Genomic DNA, 16,736 nt, shown 5'->3' on the forward strand with positions numbered 1-16,736 from the left:
GGGTGAGTGATGTTTGAAAGTGAAGGGCCTGAGTCGAGTAGAGCAGCCTCGTCTGCTTTGACTAAGGCATAACTATAGTTTGGTTATCGCTATAGCTATAGTTACCTTAGACTTGGGCAGGTTGTTAGTTGGGATTGGGATTGGGTACTCACCGCCAGTACTGATCGCTTATCATTATCATCGTTACGAGTATCTACGGAGTAGTTATCCTTGTTGTTTGGGGTTATTGTTTACTCCGTCAGGTGTTAGCCAATGTTGACGCAGCCTCTAATATTGCAAGGGAGTCGCAAATGATGGAGCAGGATTGGCTTGTTCCTGGAATTTGATGTGCTGATGCACCGCAGCAGGCCATAATTCTCTTCTCCTTGTTCGGAGGAAAATGAAGGATTGAGAATCTAGACCTGTTCCTGATTGCGGTGGGAACAGAAGCTCAGCATTGTTGGTAAGATTTTATCTCTGCGGTGATTGAACGTGCAACTCCTTTTCCTGGTTGTAATGTATAGTAACTAAAGAATGATCATCCGGGAACAGCTCGGGATCTCTCTCTCTTGGATCCTCAAATCCTGACTTGACCTTCTCTGACCTCAAGATCCCTATACTACCATTCCACCCCGCATCATCCTCGGATATCAGCAACTCCATTGCATCAAAAATACCCATCAACCAACCCCAGCAAGTACCCGACCAACAACACCACAATCCCCAACTGGAAACCAATCCTCACACCCCAACCCCAACCCGATAAAAACCTCAGACAAAAACTAATCCAACCCCAGTCCAGTTCACGAAACCCCCAAGCGAAGCCTGGTACAGTCCACCGCACCCACAACTCTCAGAACAACCCCCCTCTGCTCATCGCAAGTCTCCAAGCTCCAGACCCTCCATCCATAAGCCTCTGCAATCCCAAGCCTTACCAGGGATATAAATTGCCCATGCATTAGCCCGCGCATATCCTCCCCCTCACCACCTACTTTTCCTCAAGATCTCACCGTCTACAATCCACATCCCCCAAGTCGTATGATCCGATAGCAAGGGAAGAGAGCTACTTTTTCTTGGTCTTAAAGTTGGGGAGCGCCAGACCGCTTGTCTGTTTGTCAGCACTATATTACATATTACTTCCTTCTTCTGTCTGGAGATTGAGGGCGGGCATAAGTGCGGAGGGTGAGGTATCGTTCTTGTGGATTGTCTAACTACCTAGGTCTTGTCCTCTTATCCTCTTATCCCGGAGAGTGCAAAGTATGCCCCATGAAGAGAGGATGGAGAATGAATGCCTGTCTCTGCGCCAACTTATCCCCCTAAAACCAGAGTAATGAATCAGCGTGATGGTAGACCGTCGGCTGTCCAGCTAGATCTAAAGCTCTTGACATACTGAGGACAATACATACTAAGCCCCGAAGATAAACCCCGAGGGACACCGCGATGCGAACCCGAGTAATTCACAGTAGAATGTCAATCAACGCCAGAGTGACTCGTTCCCTGGACACATATCAACACAGTCTACGCTACAAAATCCCCATCCCCTGCTACTTCGTACCAAGAACACCCAGTAAACCAGAACCAACCACAAATCATGAATCATGAATCTAAACCAAAGATCCGGCCACGAGCGGTGGTCTGCACGTATACACGGTAGTGACCAGAACACCATTTACCCGAGAATGTATATATCTCAACAACCGGAAAAGCAAACCACAAACCACAAACCACAAACCACAAACCCCCAAACTCCCAAATCAAGCACCATAACCCCAAAAGAAAGTCACCGACCAGCCTACCCCTTTCAAAATCCAGGTTCCTGGGGGCCTATGACCTAACCTCAAGGAAGCTGGCTCCTCAGAATGGAATGTATGCAACGAAGTAACGATGACACTATCGCCCCCCGCCATCCCGCCTCGAACATGACACAATAACGTCGCCAACGTCTTTTTTTTCGCCAACCGCCACGAACCTGTCTCTTACTAATTTAGGAAAAAAGACAGTTGTTCGTGGCACTGCAATCATGCATATGCAAGCTGCCAAACTGCTTGCTGGAGGGAGGGGAGAGATGGGGCAAAAAAAGAAGGATTGCAGGTGGTGGGCTACACCGCTACTATCTTGGTTCGCTTGGAGGGGGGAGAGCGAAGAGGAAGAGGAGAGGGGAAGAGGGTGGTTTATTTTTTTTTCGCGCCCAGTTCCCGGTCTTTGCGCCAAAGCCGAGCGAGTGGGAGAGTATTCATTCGAAATGACAAAGGCCTTTGGCCACAGGCCACCAAAAAAAAAAGAAAAGAGATCGCAGGATACGGCGGGACTTTCCTGGAGATCAGGAGGGGTAAGCATATGACTGGTTCTACAACTTCCAGCTTCCAGCTTCGTGTCTGCAGAGGCAAGAGGGGTCTTCAATCATGTTCATAATAAGAATATGTATATAGATTATTGATATAGACAATGAGATCGCAAGTATAATTTTGACAAAAAAGGAAAAAAAGGGCAGTGCCATACATGCCTTGCACAAAAACAGAATTGATCACTTTTCAACGCTTTTTCGGTTATCCCACAAAGCCACAAAGGTGCCGCTGCTGCTTTTCAAGATTTCTTTGATGTTCCGATATAAACGCCAGAAGAGAACTTGACGCTCCCTTTGCGCGATCCTTCGGAAGTCAAAGGATTGGATTGCATCGCTTGAAATCCCATTCCGATCCAGTCCGCATGATCCAAGATCGTAAAACCGTCTCGTCATAGTGAATCGTTCCCTCCGCCCATTGTCATGTGCGCACAGACGGGTCATGAAACTTGATGCAGCAGAAACAATAGCCCTTGTCTTGTCGACGTCGATGTCATACAGGCTACAGCTTGGTTTCACCATCCGCGGCTGTTCTGCCGCGCAAGACCCCAGGCGGTGACTCATTCCTATGCCGCGTCAAGGTATGCGAGAGAATCGGGAGGGTGTAATCATTCTTGTCTGCCCACCAATGTGGCAAGTGAGCAGAAAAAGCGCCTAGGATTTCTGCAGTGCTGCGACGCCCTCGCTGCTGTCAAGTAGACCAGCCTCCTTGACCAGGTCATAGAAGCGGCCTTCCTGCTTGATCAGCGCCGCAGGCGTGTCGAACTCGACCACACGACCCTTGTCCAGCACCACAATTCGATCGGAATCGATGATCGTATTGATCCGATGCGCAATTGTGATGATCGTGCGGTCCTGGAAGATGCTGCTGCGTAGCGTACGCTGCAGCAATGCATCCGTTTCCACATCCACCGCCGCCTGGTAATGACAACTGTAAGCGTCCGAAAAGAGAAAGAAGATGACGAAATTGCGGCCAATGGAAGAAATACTTACAGTTGCTTCGTCGAGCACCAAGATATTACTAGGCGTCAGGAGTGCTCGGGCAAGCGAAACCAGCTGGCGCTGGCCTTGACTAAGGTTGGATCCTATAGCAAATGAGTTAATCCGGGCTCTCCAAACATGTAGGGTAATGCCCGAGCAAGGCAAGGCAGAAGAAAAGAACTTACCTCCTTCCTGAACTTGGGCATCTAACTGCCCATCCATCTGTGCGACGTGATCTTTGAGGCGGGCATGTTCTACCGTGCATTCCAGTCAGTCATCATCATCCTCGTATGCAATGTAACCTAACTTACCAAGCACACTCCAGAGTTCGGTGTCGTCATGCACGTGTCGAGGGTCCAAATTGTCTCGAACAGTACCCTCGAACATGGCTGGGTCCTGGGGAATGATAGCGAGGCGGCCCCGCAAATCGAACAGACCAATCGTCGATACATTCAGTCCATCGATGCTATTGACAACGTTAACAACCGCAAAAGAAAAGTCTTGGGCAGCAGTCCTTACCTGATGTTGCCGCTGTCAGGTTCGATGATGCGGAAAAGTGCAAGCGTCAGCGAGCTCTTGCCTGCACCTGTGCGGCCAACGACTCCAATTTTCTCGTGGGGCTTGATATCGAGTGAGATGTCCTTGAGAACAAGATCAAGCCCAGGGCGGTAGCGTGTGCTGTAGTTGTTGAACGTCACCGCACCTTGCGCCGGCCAGCCAATAGCGGGCCGGTGCTTGAAAATCACCTCAGGCGCTTCACTGGGCAGGTTTGCGTACTCCAGGACACGCTCGACCGACACGATATTGGTCTCGACTTCAACTGTCTGTCGCACGATCCAGTTCAACGACTGGGTGATCTGGAGAGCGTAGGACATAGCCAGACCGACCATTCCAGCAGACAATTTACTACCGGTCGACACAGAGACGATCGAAAGCGAAGCAGCTGTCAAGATGATCACAGAGCCAATAAACTCAAGGCGGACAGCTAACCATCTGTTCGCACTGATGGAGGGGAAGTAGGCACGAATGTTTGCGTCCATGCGCCACTCATTTTCCAGTGTGAATCTGTCCTCTTGCTTGTACGCACGAATGGTAGAAATGCCACCCAATGATTCTTGGAAATGTGCGAAGATTGGGCTTCTAGTCACGCTGTCCAGACGCTTGAGCTCGCGGGAGGTGCGCAAATAGTACTTTTGGTAGCTGAAGTAGACCCAACCCAGGGGGAAAACAACCAAGAGGAAGGCAGGGGTGGAGGAGGCGATGACCACCATGGTGAACAATGCCTTGGCAGAGTTGCCGAACAGCTATGGCCTAGGTCAGCACCGGTCGCGGAGATGAGGAATTGAGGCACCTACCATGTTGAACGTCCGCGCGAGTACCTCATCGATACGATACACATCACTGAGAAACAATTCGGTCAGGTTTACGTCTATGACGCCAAATCTAACACACATGATGATGAGTGCTGACTCACCTGGAGAATCTGTTAAGGATACGACCGGAGGGTGTGGTTTCGAAGAAACTCATGGGAGAACGGAAGATGGCGAATGCCATGCGCTCGTGGAGTTTACGAGAGGCCTGGGACTTGTTAGCGGGGGAAAACCTGTTGTGTTGCTCGAGAGAAATACATACCTCAATCGAACAGAAAATCCACAGAATGAGATTCTGGAGAATGACCAAAAGAGACGAGCCGAGACCGAAGGCCAAGTAGATACCGATATACTTGCCGTTCGGAAGGTTCGGTTGCTGTTCGCTGAGCTCAGACCAATGCTTAAGCCAATAACTTCCGGCAACCTGGGCGGTTTGAGCTCCCAGGAGAGCCAAAAGATAGAAGCCGACAGCAATGATGTTGCTGTTCTTGGCGTATTCGCCGTAAACGCTCCATTTGACTTTGCCCTGCTGCGATGTCTCCTGGGTCTGCTTGCTTTTGAGGACATTCTCCTCATCCCCTAGCTTGCGTCTGGGTCCCTTCCAGGTAGCAGTACTGGCACGGCGGAGAGTGACTGTGCTCTTCCTCCGTTCAGCATTAGCTCTGATAGGGGCGATAGAGCCGATTTCCCGCTCAGCATCTTCCGGATCAGAAATGTCCGAGTCTTCGTTCTCGATCACAGTGGTGGATTCAGAGCTCTCGCTAGCGGGTTCAGGAGCCTCGCTACCGGAGCCCTCGTCATCCGAGTCGTTCATGGTGGTCCGGACCAAGTTGGCAACTTCACCCTTCATAGCCAAAAGTTGCTCGTAGGTTCCCTTCTCCACCAGGGTCTTGTTGCGAAGTAGCCCGATGAAGTCCGCTTCCTTTAGGACAGGAATGGCGTTCGTCGCGAGGATTCTTGTCTTGCTGCCGAGGATACCGTTGCGACCCAGAACCTGGTTGATGAGATGGCGACCCACATGCTGGTCGACCGCAGACAGAACATCATCGAGGAGGTAAATATCCGCACGAGCATACACAGCGCGGGCAAGGGTCAGGCGGGCTTTTTGACCACCGGAGAGAGAAATTCCTCTTTCTCCAACCTCGGTCTGATCACCGTCGGGCAAGTTCTTGAAGTCGTCGGTCAAAGCACAGGCTGCCACCGTAAGCTCGTAGAATTGAGGGTCCCACCGATGTCCGAAGACAATGTTCTCGCGGACGCTAGCATTCATGACCCAGGCCTGTTGCGCGACGTAGGCGATACGGCCTCGCACAACCACCTCGCCTTCCGTCCTCCACAAGTCGCCCAGAAGCGCTTGAAGGAGAGAGGATTTTCCAGCACCAACGCGGCCAACGATACAGCTCAGCTCCCCCTTGCGAGCACTGAAGTTGATGTTCTCGATGACATGCGTGCCTTCGTACCTGTTCCAGGTGAAAGAGGCATCCTGAATTCGCACAGATTCATCCCCGACGTGGGCAACGGTCTCCTCGCGGGTGACAGCATCGGTCTGCAGCTCCTCTGCAGTGAAGTAGTCCGTAAGACGCTTGACAGCCACAGAAGCTTCGATCAAAGCCGTAATAACCATTGGCAAAATTGACAGAGGGAACGTAAGGAGGTTGAAGAGGGTCAGTGCTGGGAAGACAACGTCGGTAGTCAAGGGTTTCTCCGATGTCAAGGCATACACAGTGAAACAGGAGCACGAGACGAGGAAAGGAGTGGACTGCCAGGTGAAGTTGGCGATCGACTGAGTCGCTCCAATTTTACGAAGCGTGTTCAGCTCCAGATCGTTACGGATGTGACTAAGCTTATTCATGAATGCTGTGTTCCAAGCATAGAGCTTGATGCTCTTGATGTTGTTCAGAATCTCGGTCATGAGTCTGGACCGAGAATCCTTGTTCTTCATCTGAATAAGCTGGAGCTTCTTCATCATTCTTGCGATCACTCCGTTCAGAGGAATCATCAAGATCATCACACCGATACCTGCAAACATGCTGACACCAACAAGCTGATAGAGCGACAGCATGCACAGAGTGATCTGGAAGGGTGCAGACCAGAGCTGCACACCGAACTGGGTCAGATCAGATAGACGCTGCTGATCAACAGCCATGTGATTGACGATGTCACCCGTGGTCTTGGAGGAGCGGCCCTCGCTTGACAGCTTCAGAGACTTGGCATAGATCATGGCAGTCAGAGCAGATTTGACGCGCATGCCAGTGTCGAATGCTCTTTGGAAATATTGGTGCAGGCACATGGTTTGCGAAACCGATACCAGGAACATGGCAAGCGCAATGGCGACACCTCTGATGATCGGCTCCGGCTCGGGAGTCCCATACGAGTTGATAAACTTAATCAGGAGACGCAGAAGCTGGGGCTGGACGAAGGCCAGAGAGTCACTGCCGCACTTGATGATCGCACCACGAATGAAAGGGCCACCAAAGGCTCTGAACAGAGCAAGAGATAGGGAGGGCTTGCTTTTCTGCAACTCCTCATCCCATTCTTCCTGCAGAGCGCCCCCAGTGACACCGGTGGTGTCCCGACGACGAAGATTCCACAGATCATCCTGGGTGAGGAAGTTGTTGTACCCGAACTTCATCATTGGGGTCATCCAACTGAAGGTAAGAACCGAGAAGATATCGGCGTATTCGTAGGGGCATTCATCCTCGTCTCCGAGCGCATCGTAATCACTCTGTTTCTTCGGAACCAAATACTCGAGAGCAAATTCCAACAGCGCCAGGCCCAAGCTGACATTGAAGCAGATGAAGTATGGAAGCCGGTCCTCGTACAATTTCCGTGCGATGAGCGACCGGAGTTTGATCCCATAGCCGATGGAGAAGAAAAGCCAGTAGAAGAGCACGACGCCATTGGGCTGCCTGCTGCGCCAGTGTTCATGGTACTGCACTGCGAAGATTACCCCGAGAGAGATAAGGACAAGGACGGAGCTCCAGAACCGATAGTCGTCAAACCAGGTTTGCGGGTAGGATTCGATTTGTATGGCTGCCTGAAGAGCAGTGGTGAAGATCAAGGCGGACAGGACGGTCTAATAATGCGGAAATGGTTAGACTGCGATGAGATCATCAACACCGGACGCGGGGACTTTCGCACCAATTTCGCATAGAAATGCCAGTTCTTGGACACCGGCTGAGGCACTCTCTTCTTGAACAAGAGCCAAAGGGCTCCTGCACCTGCGATAATGCCCCATACCGCAACCAAGGAGACTCCAAAGTCGAGGAAACACGGGGTCAGGTCGAATCTGAACTGACTGAGAGGACCCCAGCCTTCCGGGTCGTGGCAAAATGGCTGCGGTTTGGGGGAGAGGAATGCTGAGTTCGGGGTGGACGACAGCAGAGATCCCCGGCTGGAATCCCCGAGGATGGACTGGGAACCACCGCCTTCCAACATTTTCCCCGGCTGAAGGTTACCGTATCCCAGCTCCTAGATCGCTCGTCCTTTCGGATCTGCAAAGGAAAAAGAGGGAACGATGAACAAACCCTAGGGTACCGTCTGGGGGGAAAGGCCTGGAGGGAAAAAGATCGTGGGAAGAAGAGAAATGAAAGTTCGAGAGAGGGACGATAACGAGAGGGAAAGGAAAGGCTGATTTGTTAGTGAGATGCACGCTGCTTACTAAATGTGACGGTCAAAGCTTCTGCGCGATACGGAGACGTTACCGGAGCCCGGCCGTAAACCGAACTGCATGTACTGTACGCCCGGCAAGTTTAGTTTCTGTGATAGGGAGGTGTTCAGATTGATGAGTCACAAGTCTTGACAATTGAGAAAAAAAGGGCATGCAATTGGAAAGTCGGGCAGAGTTGCATCCCTGCGCCTTGATCTTGGAGAAGGAACGAGGAAGAAGAAGAGGAAATAGTAGAAGTCGAAATGACATAATCCGATCTGCTCGTGGTAATCGGTCTTGGCATCCCCGACTGGGTCTCCGACTACTCCGGACCTTCAGTTTCTCTCCAGAATACACCTTTTGTCTTGCGGGCCTCGATAGTTCAAGCGTCACCATGGCTACGTTAGGTGCATAGATTGAATGAGATCCGAATTGCTCAGAGCAGATATGTATGCCCTCTGTTATTATGATTCCAGCCTAGACACTGAGAGATGATATTTCTCTCGAAAGATTTGCGACATGACCTCCACGTGCTTGACTTAGACTACAGTATGAGCTATGTACTGTACTATATCGTTGCATCTCATGCTGTGCACAGTACCACGAGTCAACACGCAATGACATGTGCGGTCTCTGGTATACCTTGGTCTTTTTCTCGTGTTCACAAGGCGTAAGCGCGCGATAGAGTGGGTGAACTGAAGGCAGGGCAGCCGATGTCATCCAATAATATCTACTTGTTTTAGTCAAGCAATTTATGGATAACGAAGCTAGGAATTCTTGAGTCTAGGTCGAGCAGTGTTCTATCTGGATATAGCACAGCTAGCACGTTACAGTAAGGGTCATTATGTACTTACGATACGCACGAAGATCAATAGTATCACTTCTCCACTTCTCCAAAGGGACATAGGGACATACTATCTACTGCTTCATCACACTCAATCTTATTCATATTCATAATGTCCTTGATGGCATCAACTGACCGCTCGAGAAAAGTGAACTTATAGTTTCAGGTAGTTTCCTCCGAGCAACGTTTCGGGGCTTATCTCCGGGCGGGTCGACCTCTAGGCTGGCTAGCGGGTCCCTTCCCCCTCGACAATCCAATCACACCCCGAAGATTCCGGAGCATGCCATCGTGGATTCGAATTGCGAGCCTCATCGTGCAGCATTAGTGAGAGTTACAGGGGCGAGAATGAGATCTTCAAAATCTTGTGCCTGACCAGAGTTGGAAGTCCGAGTCGTGAGTGATGCTTGGACTTCACGCCAGCAGGGGTCCTTCTCCGTCAAGCGCACTGCTCATCAAATACGGAAGCTCGGCAGCCAAGCTGAGGCAAACCGGTCGTATTACATCATGATATTGGTGTTCGGGCCCGACGATCTAGGCCTTATCTCCGGAGTACGCTTTTCCGAGCGCAGATTGTCGGAGGCTGTTACTCTCTCGTATTTACGTCCTGGGTAGCGATTTGCTTCTGAGCAGAGCAAAACCAATAAAGCGGTCCGAACTGCCCAACTGGGGTCTTAGTAAGTAAATCTGCTGCTCGCTGCCTGTTTTGTACGGATAGCATCAAGCCTATTCTTTTATAATGTACTGTGATACACAGCTTGAACTTTCCAGACGATTACCAAAGCAGCTGGAATTTGTCGCGATGGAGATGCCCCGTTTCTCTTCGAGATCGTTCTAGGCTATGGCTTAGACAAATTAAATCGTTAAAGCAAAATTAAGACAGCGATCACTGGCATTCGACGGGTCATAGTCAGTCATATCACAGGAAGTCGTGACAATTTAGAGCTGTATGAGCAGCCTTCGGCTCTCTTATAGATAGAGGATGCTCTGCCTCGAATCTAGAGTTCAGCAGTAAAGTATACCATGGAACATAGTTGCAGCTGGAATAAGTAGCCACTGGCTGCTGCGGTCTGCCCACCGCTCACATATGAATCAAACGATGCAAACTAGTCCTCGTGGGTGAAGGCGGTGAGAAGCCCGGACGGCGGGGTCCATTCCGCAGCGTCATTCCGTCATTCCTTCATTATGAATCATTCTAAAAAAAACCATCTACAGCAAATTCCATTTCTCAGTGGGTTGACGATGGTTGCAGAATCTACGGTGGAAGACCTCTTGAAAAGGCCTCTATACGGTGTGTAGATTACTCCCCCTTGTACTCTTTATAACCCATATCGTTCGTTTTCGCAACGCGCTTGCTGACACACATGAAGTTTATGATCTACCGCAGGAGCTTCTCTCCACCTTAACTACGAAAGGCGGCGACCAAGCGCTCTCAATCCAGAATGGTGACGATGTGACACCTGAAGAGTCGAAAGAAGAGGTACTGGAACATGCGATCGCCACATCGAACAGCTGTCCCCTCTGCAAGGTCACGTACCTCAATGTGCAGGAGCAACGCGATCATGTGCGATCGGACCATCACAAATACAACCTGAAAGTGCAGCTCAGGGGCGGTCCCACTTTGGACGAGGTGCAATTTTCGAAGGCGATCGGGGAGCTCGACGAGTCGATATCCGGGTCTGAGTCTTCGGAAGGGGAGAACGAGGAAGAGGAGACCCAGCTTACGGCCCTGCTGAAGAGACAGGCCAAGATATCTCAGGAAGCTCAGGAGGAAGAAGATTCGCCTTCAAACAAAAAGACCGCGGGTCGACCGCCGCTGTTCTGGCTTTCAAGCTCCGCACTGCCGTCGAACGTCTCGCTCGGTGTCTACAGGGCTTTGTTCTCGGATGTTGAGCAGGATGAGCCCCAGCACCTCGTCGCCTCCCTGCAGAAAAAGCAACTCGTGCCCATCAGTGCACCCCGAAATGCTGCAGATGAGCAAGCGAAGCCACCTCCTCCCAGTCCTCATATCTTCATGTGCATGATTGGTGGTGGCCACTTCGCCGCAATGATTGTGTCACTGGCCCCCGAGATTCACCGGAGACAAGGTGGCATTGAGGATCGCCAGGCTCGGGTGATTGCCCACAAAACCTTCCATAGGTATACAACGAGAAGGAAGCAAGGTGGCTCGCAGTCTGCGAATGATGCGGCCAAGGGGGCCGCGCATTCCGCGGGTTCGAGTTTGAGACGATACAACGAAGCGGCGCTTGAGAAGGAAATTCGAGAATTGCTGTCTGAGTGGAAGCAATTGATTGACGAGGCGGAGCTGCTGTTCGTTCGGGCCACCGGGAGCACAAACAGGAGAATTCTGTTCGAGAAGTACGACGGCCAGATGTTGAGACAGAATGACCCAAGGCTTAGAGGGTTCCCGTTCAGCACACGCCGGGCCACCCAAGCCGAGCTTATGCGGTGCTTTAAGGAGCTTACGCGGGTCAAAGTGAGCCAGGTAGACGAAGCCGCCCTTGCAGCTGCGGCGGCCAAAGCAAAGGAGGTGGCATCAAAGCCGTCAACACCACGGCCGCAGCAGCAGAAGCCCAAGATCTCGAAAGAGGAAGAGGAAGCCATACTCCACACAACACAGATTCAAGCGCTGATCCGGCGTTCCAAGATCCCCGCTCTGATGGCATACCTTTCGAAGAATTCCATCCCTTCATCCTTCAGGTTCCGTCCCTCAGATTCCCAGCAAAACTTCCGCTGTCCAACGTCACTCCACTTGGCTGCCAACCTCAACTCCTCGGCCATGGTTCTAGCGCTCTTGACCAAGGCCGATGCGGACCCGACGACCGTCAACTCTGAAGGAAGAACACCCTTTGAACTCGCAGGCGACCGTGCCACCCGCGACGCTTTCCGCATCGCTCGCCATGAGCTGGGCGAGTCGAAGTGGGACTGGACCGCCGCGAAGGTCCCGGCACCCATCTCCAAGGACGATGCGAGCAGCCGGCTGGAGCAGGAGCGGAAAAGCGCCGAGGAGGAGGAAGCCACCCGACGCAAGGCCGCGATGGCGCGCCTGCAGAAAGAGGAGGCCGCCCGCGCAGCCGAACAAGCCTCCAGGAAGCCGGTTGGCCGTACCCTGGGGGCCATCGAGAAAACGGCGCAGGAGAAGAGGGAGGAAGAGATGCGCGGGATGACGCCGGAGATGCGAATGCGACTGGAACGAGAGCGGCGCGCGCGAGCGGCTGAAGAGCGCTTCCGACGCATGCAGAGCGGCAATTAAACTGAGCCGTGAAGTGGAATCTTGTGACTTGACTTACTGTAGCGTTGCGAAGAGAGCATATGATACCTTGGTATGAATATAACGAATGATTATGCTTGTCCACGAACATCTTCTCTGCCTTATGAGTGCAGTACTGTACACCACCGAAACCCCTGCAAACAACCAAACCCACCCTCTCCCAGCCCCATCCCAACTAACCCACCACACCACCATGAATGCCATGATAACCATCACCACCTCTTCGCCAAAACCAAAACAACCGGCCACGAAAACGCCCTCTTCACCCCCGTCCTCATCACCCCCTCCAACACCCTCCAAGCCCCCGCATCCTCGACCCCCTCCACCCGCTCAGCCGGCACCAACCCCCCCACAAACCGCCTCAACTCCCGCACATCCCAATCCCTGCGCCACAGCCCACGATCCTCTACCTCCACCACCTTTTCCAGGCCCCACCGCACCCGACTCACGGGCCTCTCAACCACAAACCCGCCCGCCCAGCCCGAAAAGAACCCCAACCGCGCCCACCCTCGATTCCACTTATGTCTCTCGACCGCGCGCCACTCGCCCGCCGGAAAAGCAAGACAATCCAACCAGCTCGCCACGGCATCGGCCTCGCGCTTGAAGCCTGCGCGCTGCGCCGCGGGGCCGCGCTGGATGACGGCGCGGTACAGCCGGTCCACGATCCCGTCCAGCAGTGGCTGGCACTCGGCGGCGAGGGCTGGGTCGGAGAAGTGCGGGAGGCCGTAGAAGGCGATGGCGAGGGTTCCGGCGCCGTGGGGTTTGAGGACGGTGTGGATGCTCCGTAGAGCGGCGGCGGGGGAGGGGAGGAGCGGGAACATGAGGGCGCTGATGATCAGGTCGGCGGAGGCTGGGGGGAAGTGCGTGGCGAGGTGTTCGGCGCGGGTGAGGGTGTATGTGAATTGGCGGGGGGAATTGGAATTGGAGCTGTGCAGGTTTCTGGCGTAGGTGAGGTGGCGGGGGTCGATGTCGCTGACGTTGACGTGGGAGAATTTGTGGGAGAGGGCGAGTGCGACGTGGCCGGGGCCGGCGCCGATGTCGTGGGCTACGGTGAAGGTTGGTGCTGTGGAGGAGGGTGAGGCTGATGCATGGTAGTTGTAGATCTGGTTGTAGAAGGAGGCGGGGTAGGTGGGACGCGTGAGGAGGTATTCGTTCCAGTAGGCGGTTGCGTCGATGTTTGGGGAGACTTCCCAGCTGCGGTGGTGCGAGGTTGCAGTGAGGGTTCTTCGGGGCGGATTTTGGAGGTTGGAAGCACTGGTTGGGGTGAGCTGGTGCTGGGAGTTGATTCCGCGGACAAATAGCTGTGATCTATTCGGGATACGGTGCATTGTTGGGTATATGGTGTGTATGGGTAGATTGGTGTTTGTCTTTCTGCTTTCCAATGCAGAACTGAATCAACAATTGAGACTGTAGACTCATAGCCCCTTTTTATAGCAACAGGCGAGGGTATGAGAGTTTGCTACGCGAACCATGGATGATGCAGCTTCATTGCGAGTTTATGTCAAGCTGTCAAGCCACTTGTAGATCCATGTACTCGCCTATTTGGCGGCGGTCAAACTGCACGTGTGAACCATCGGCTCGGAACGAATGACATTAGCCCTGTCTACGTTGAGTGTTGTCATGTTCGACTTGACTCTTACCTGGACCGGTAGGACGCCGACTGGGTTGAGACACAAAAGTCGATTACTTCATGACTAGCATTAAGGCAAGGAGACCTGACCTAGTTTGTAGGATAGGACTCCGATAAGCTTTGAGCAATGAAGCTAGTTCAAGCTATTTAGGTGGGTATCAACTACAGCAATGGTAAAGTAGGGACCCCATTCAGTAACTTAGCCTCTGTGGCTTCGCCCGTTGTTTTTATCATGTAGTCCCGACTCATTTTTCATCTTCGCCTCCTCTTCCTCCTCCTCGATTACAGGAGCAATATATCGTGAGCGCCAAAACCCTTTTACCTCTCATTTTAGTAGCTGAGCAATGTGACGCTATAGAGGTCAAAGACCGAGTCTATATCAGCCAGCCATGACGACACTCAAATCTCAAACGGGCACATTCCTTTCGTGCAAAGGGAAAAGTACACAATAACCGGGCTGCTGGTACACCATCTGCAGTTCACTTCTGGAAAGAAGGCGATCCTGATGTATGGAAAATTGAGTCCAACTGCCAAGATCAACCTCATCGCTTCAACAATCCATGACTCCGCATGTCATCTTTTCAACCAAAGTACATCGAACTTGCTGTCTTCTTTCCAACCAGAGTACATCGAACCCGCGGAGAGAGTGCCGTTTCTGCACAGCCTGAACTTACTACTCCACCACATCGATCCTCTCTTACGCCTACATATCTCCGTTGGGCCGAGCAATTTGATGCAGTACTCGAATATGGTACATGACTAGGGTGTATCTAGACCATTCGCGGTATCCAAGCCGAGGGCTGAAAGCCCTGACTGGAGTCCGACCCGGCACCATGCAAAGGGAAATGTAGAATCGATGGCCATTCAATTTAGGCTGACAAGGTAGGTACATGAACCTGAAGACAGGCTGACTCAAACAGATCTTAATGAGAGTTGGATGATTGAATCACCATGAACAAAAGAATGACGACAAACGATAGCACACCCTCAACCTTCAACCCCCCGCCCCCGCTTCCAGAACCTCCACATACTTAGAAGTCGAAACGAAACAAATTCTACGCGAAGGTGCGTGTCAGCCAGTGGAGTACCTCACAAATAGGCAAAACGTACCCCGACTCGCCTCCAGCAGCATATCCCACCCCATTCGCGACCGACCAAAGCCACCACCTCACAGACATTCCATGGACGGAGTGCCAGCCCCACACTGACAGCCCGAGTGGCCCTCCTCGGCCATACAGACACACCCATCAGACAGGGCATCGGTGGTGCCAGTGTCGAATCCCACGCCGGAGCAGGAAGAGCCCGTGCAGCATTGGTTGAGCAGGGACTGGGCGTAGCCGTGGATGTAGGCGACATCGACCGCGTCTCCCTGGGGGAAGAAGGAGAAGGTGCAGGAGCCGGATGTCCAGTAGGTATTGTCGTTGCCGCTGACGGTCCCGGAGGTGGGGATCAGGGCAAAGGCCGCGTAGCAGTCGGAGCTGGTTGCTTGCTCGCAGTCGCCGCAGGTGATGGTCGAGCCGGCAATAGCGGTGGTGGCCAGGGCGGCCAGGGTGAGGCAGGTCTTGGGGTTCATAGTTGATGTAGTGTATGGAGTAAAGTGTATGGAGTTTATGCTCGAGTCTCGTGTGAATTCAGAGCTTTGAGGGAATCTGAGGTGGTTGGAATGGATGTTGGAGTTCTGGAGTTGGGTGAGGGTATTTATACTTCTATGCTGCTATACTGCTATACTGCTAACTGCTATACTGCTAACTGCTATACTGCTAACTGCTATGCTGCTATACTGCTATACTGCTAACTGCTATACTACCATACAGCCATACAGCTATGCTGAATCTATCTTTCCGACGGACGACCGGCCAAATTAGCCATCCTTCACAGAGGATTCAGCCCCCGAAGTACGGGGTTCTCCACCTCCCCAGCCCGTTGGTCGAGAGGAAGACTAAAAACAGGTTATCCCCGGGGGGCCTTACTCCAAGGCTGTGCTGGACATGGGATCTGGGCAGTTGACATCATATCCCATGCATGACACAGAGGATACTCGCGTAGCCCCCGGGAGAATCGGACAGATTTGGTTGTACCTTGTCGAGCTCGATCAGATTTGTGGCCAAAGTGAGTTTCTGACAGCAGGAAAGCCTTCATTGAATCCAAACAGCCACGAGAAAGCACAATTGAGCAATTGCTATAGATACTAATACATACAAGAAAGAATCCCAAGCATCGCAGCAGTATGCGACCCGGGATTCGACCCTAGAGCCCTATACAAGCCTTAAATATTAAGCTTTAAGCCGCGTACTAAGGCAAACTAAGCTTCCTCAGCAAATCAAGCTAACCGAAGAACAGCCCCACAAGTTCCTCCCAGCCTATAAGAGCCTGTATACAGAAGTCGCCGCGGTGGATAAGCAAGCCCTTGCGTCCAGACGGCGGCTTATCTGTTCGGCCATCTCCCCTTCAAACGATAAAGCCTAAGGTAGGCCGGATTAGTCGAGCGACCCAATCATACCTCTCTGTTGCAGAATAGGTCTCTCTATCCACAACCAAAGCCGCATCAGATTACCCTCAGTTTCCAGGTTTTGGAGAGGCTGAGCAAGCAATCCGGCACGTCCCGGGCTCCAAGAATTCAGGGGTCTTCGGCAAACCTGCCATGGCAGGCTCAGGGTAAACCCTTCAGCATCCG

General features: G+C 52.3%; 4 protein-coding genes across 4 annotated transcripts; 1 reads left to right on the top strand and 3 right to left on the bottom strand.

Annotated features, from left to right (window-relative positions):
• Window positions 1-2,725: 2,725 nt before the first annotated feature.
• Window positions 2,726-8,240, bottom strand: BO72DRAFT_287902 (ATP-binding cassette glutathione S-conjugate transporter YCF1). The gene is made up of 9 exons (XM_040940345.1): window positions 7,813-8,240; window positions 4,934-7,747; window positions 4,776-4,879; window positions 4,657-4,702; window positions 3,821-4,605; window positions 3,613-3,767; window positions 3,487-3,555; window positions 3,314-3,405; window positions 2,726-3,238 (listed from the first exon to the last, which is right to left on the bottom strand). The coding sequence occupies exons 1-9, from the start codon at window positions 8,107-8,109 to the stop codon at window positions 2,975-2,977; spliced, it is 4,626 nt and encodes a 1,541-aa protein (XP_040796192.1). The 5' UTR covers window positions 8,110-8,240; the 3' UTR covers window positions 2,726-2,974.
• A 2,119-nt stretch (window positions 8,241-10,359) lies between these two features.
• On the top strand, window positions 10,360-12,884 carry BO72DRAFT_532057 (putative C2H2 finger and ankyrin domain protein). Its single transcript, XM_040950416.1, has 2 exons — window positions 10,360-10,452; window positions 10,532-12,884. The coding sequence occupies exons 1-2, from the start codon at window positions 10,404-10,406 to the stop codon at window positions 12,412-12,414; spliced, it is 1,932 nt and encodes a 643-aa protein (XP_040796193.1). The 5' UTR covers window positions 10,360-10,403; the 3' UTR covers window positions 12,415-12,884.
• Window positions 12,651-13,592, bottom strand: BO72DRAFT_337736 (class I SAM-dependent methyltransferase; the record flags this gene model as incomplete). Its single annotated transcript, XM_040940569.1, has 1 exon — window positions 12,651-13,592. A coding segment is annotated over one exon (942 nt), but the record flags the coding sequence as incomplete, so codon positions are not given.
• A 1,638-nt stretch (window positions 13,593-15,230) lies between these two features.
• BO72DRAFT_501187 (uncharacterized protein) lies at window positions 15,231-15,635 on the bottom strand (the record flags this gene model as incomplete). The annotated part of the gene is made up of 1 exon (XM_040948952.1): window positions 15,231-15,635. The coding sequence occupies one exon, from the start codon at window positions 15,633-15,635 to the stop codon at window positions 15,231-15,233; it is 405 nt and encodes a 134-aa protein (XP_040796195.1).
• Between the last annotated feature and the right edge of the window lie 1,101 nt (window positions 15,636-16,736).

This window comes from Aspergillus fijiensis (genome assembly GCF_003184825.1).
Source record: "Aspergillus fijiensis CBS 313.89 unplaced genomic scaffold BO72scaffold_80, whole genome shotgun sequence".
Classification (NCBI taxonomy): Eukaryota; Fungi; Ascomycota; class Eurotiomycetes; order Eurotiales; family Aspergillaceae; genus Aspergillus; species Aspergillus fijiensis.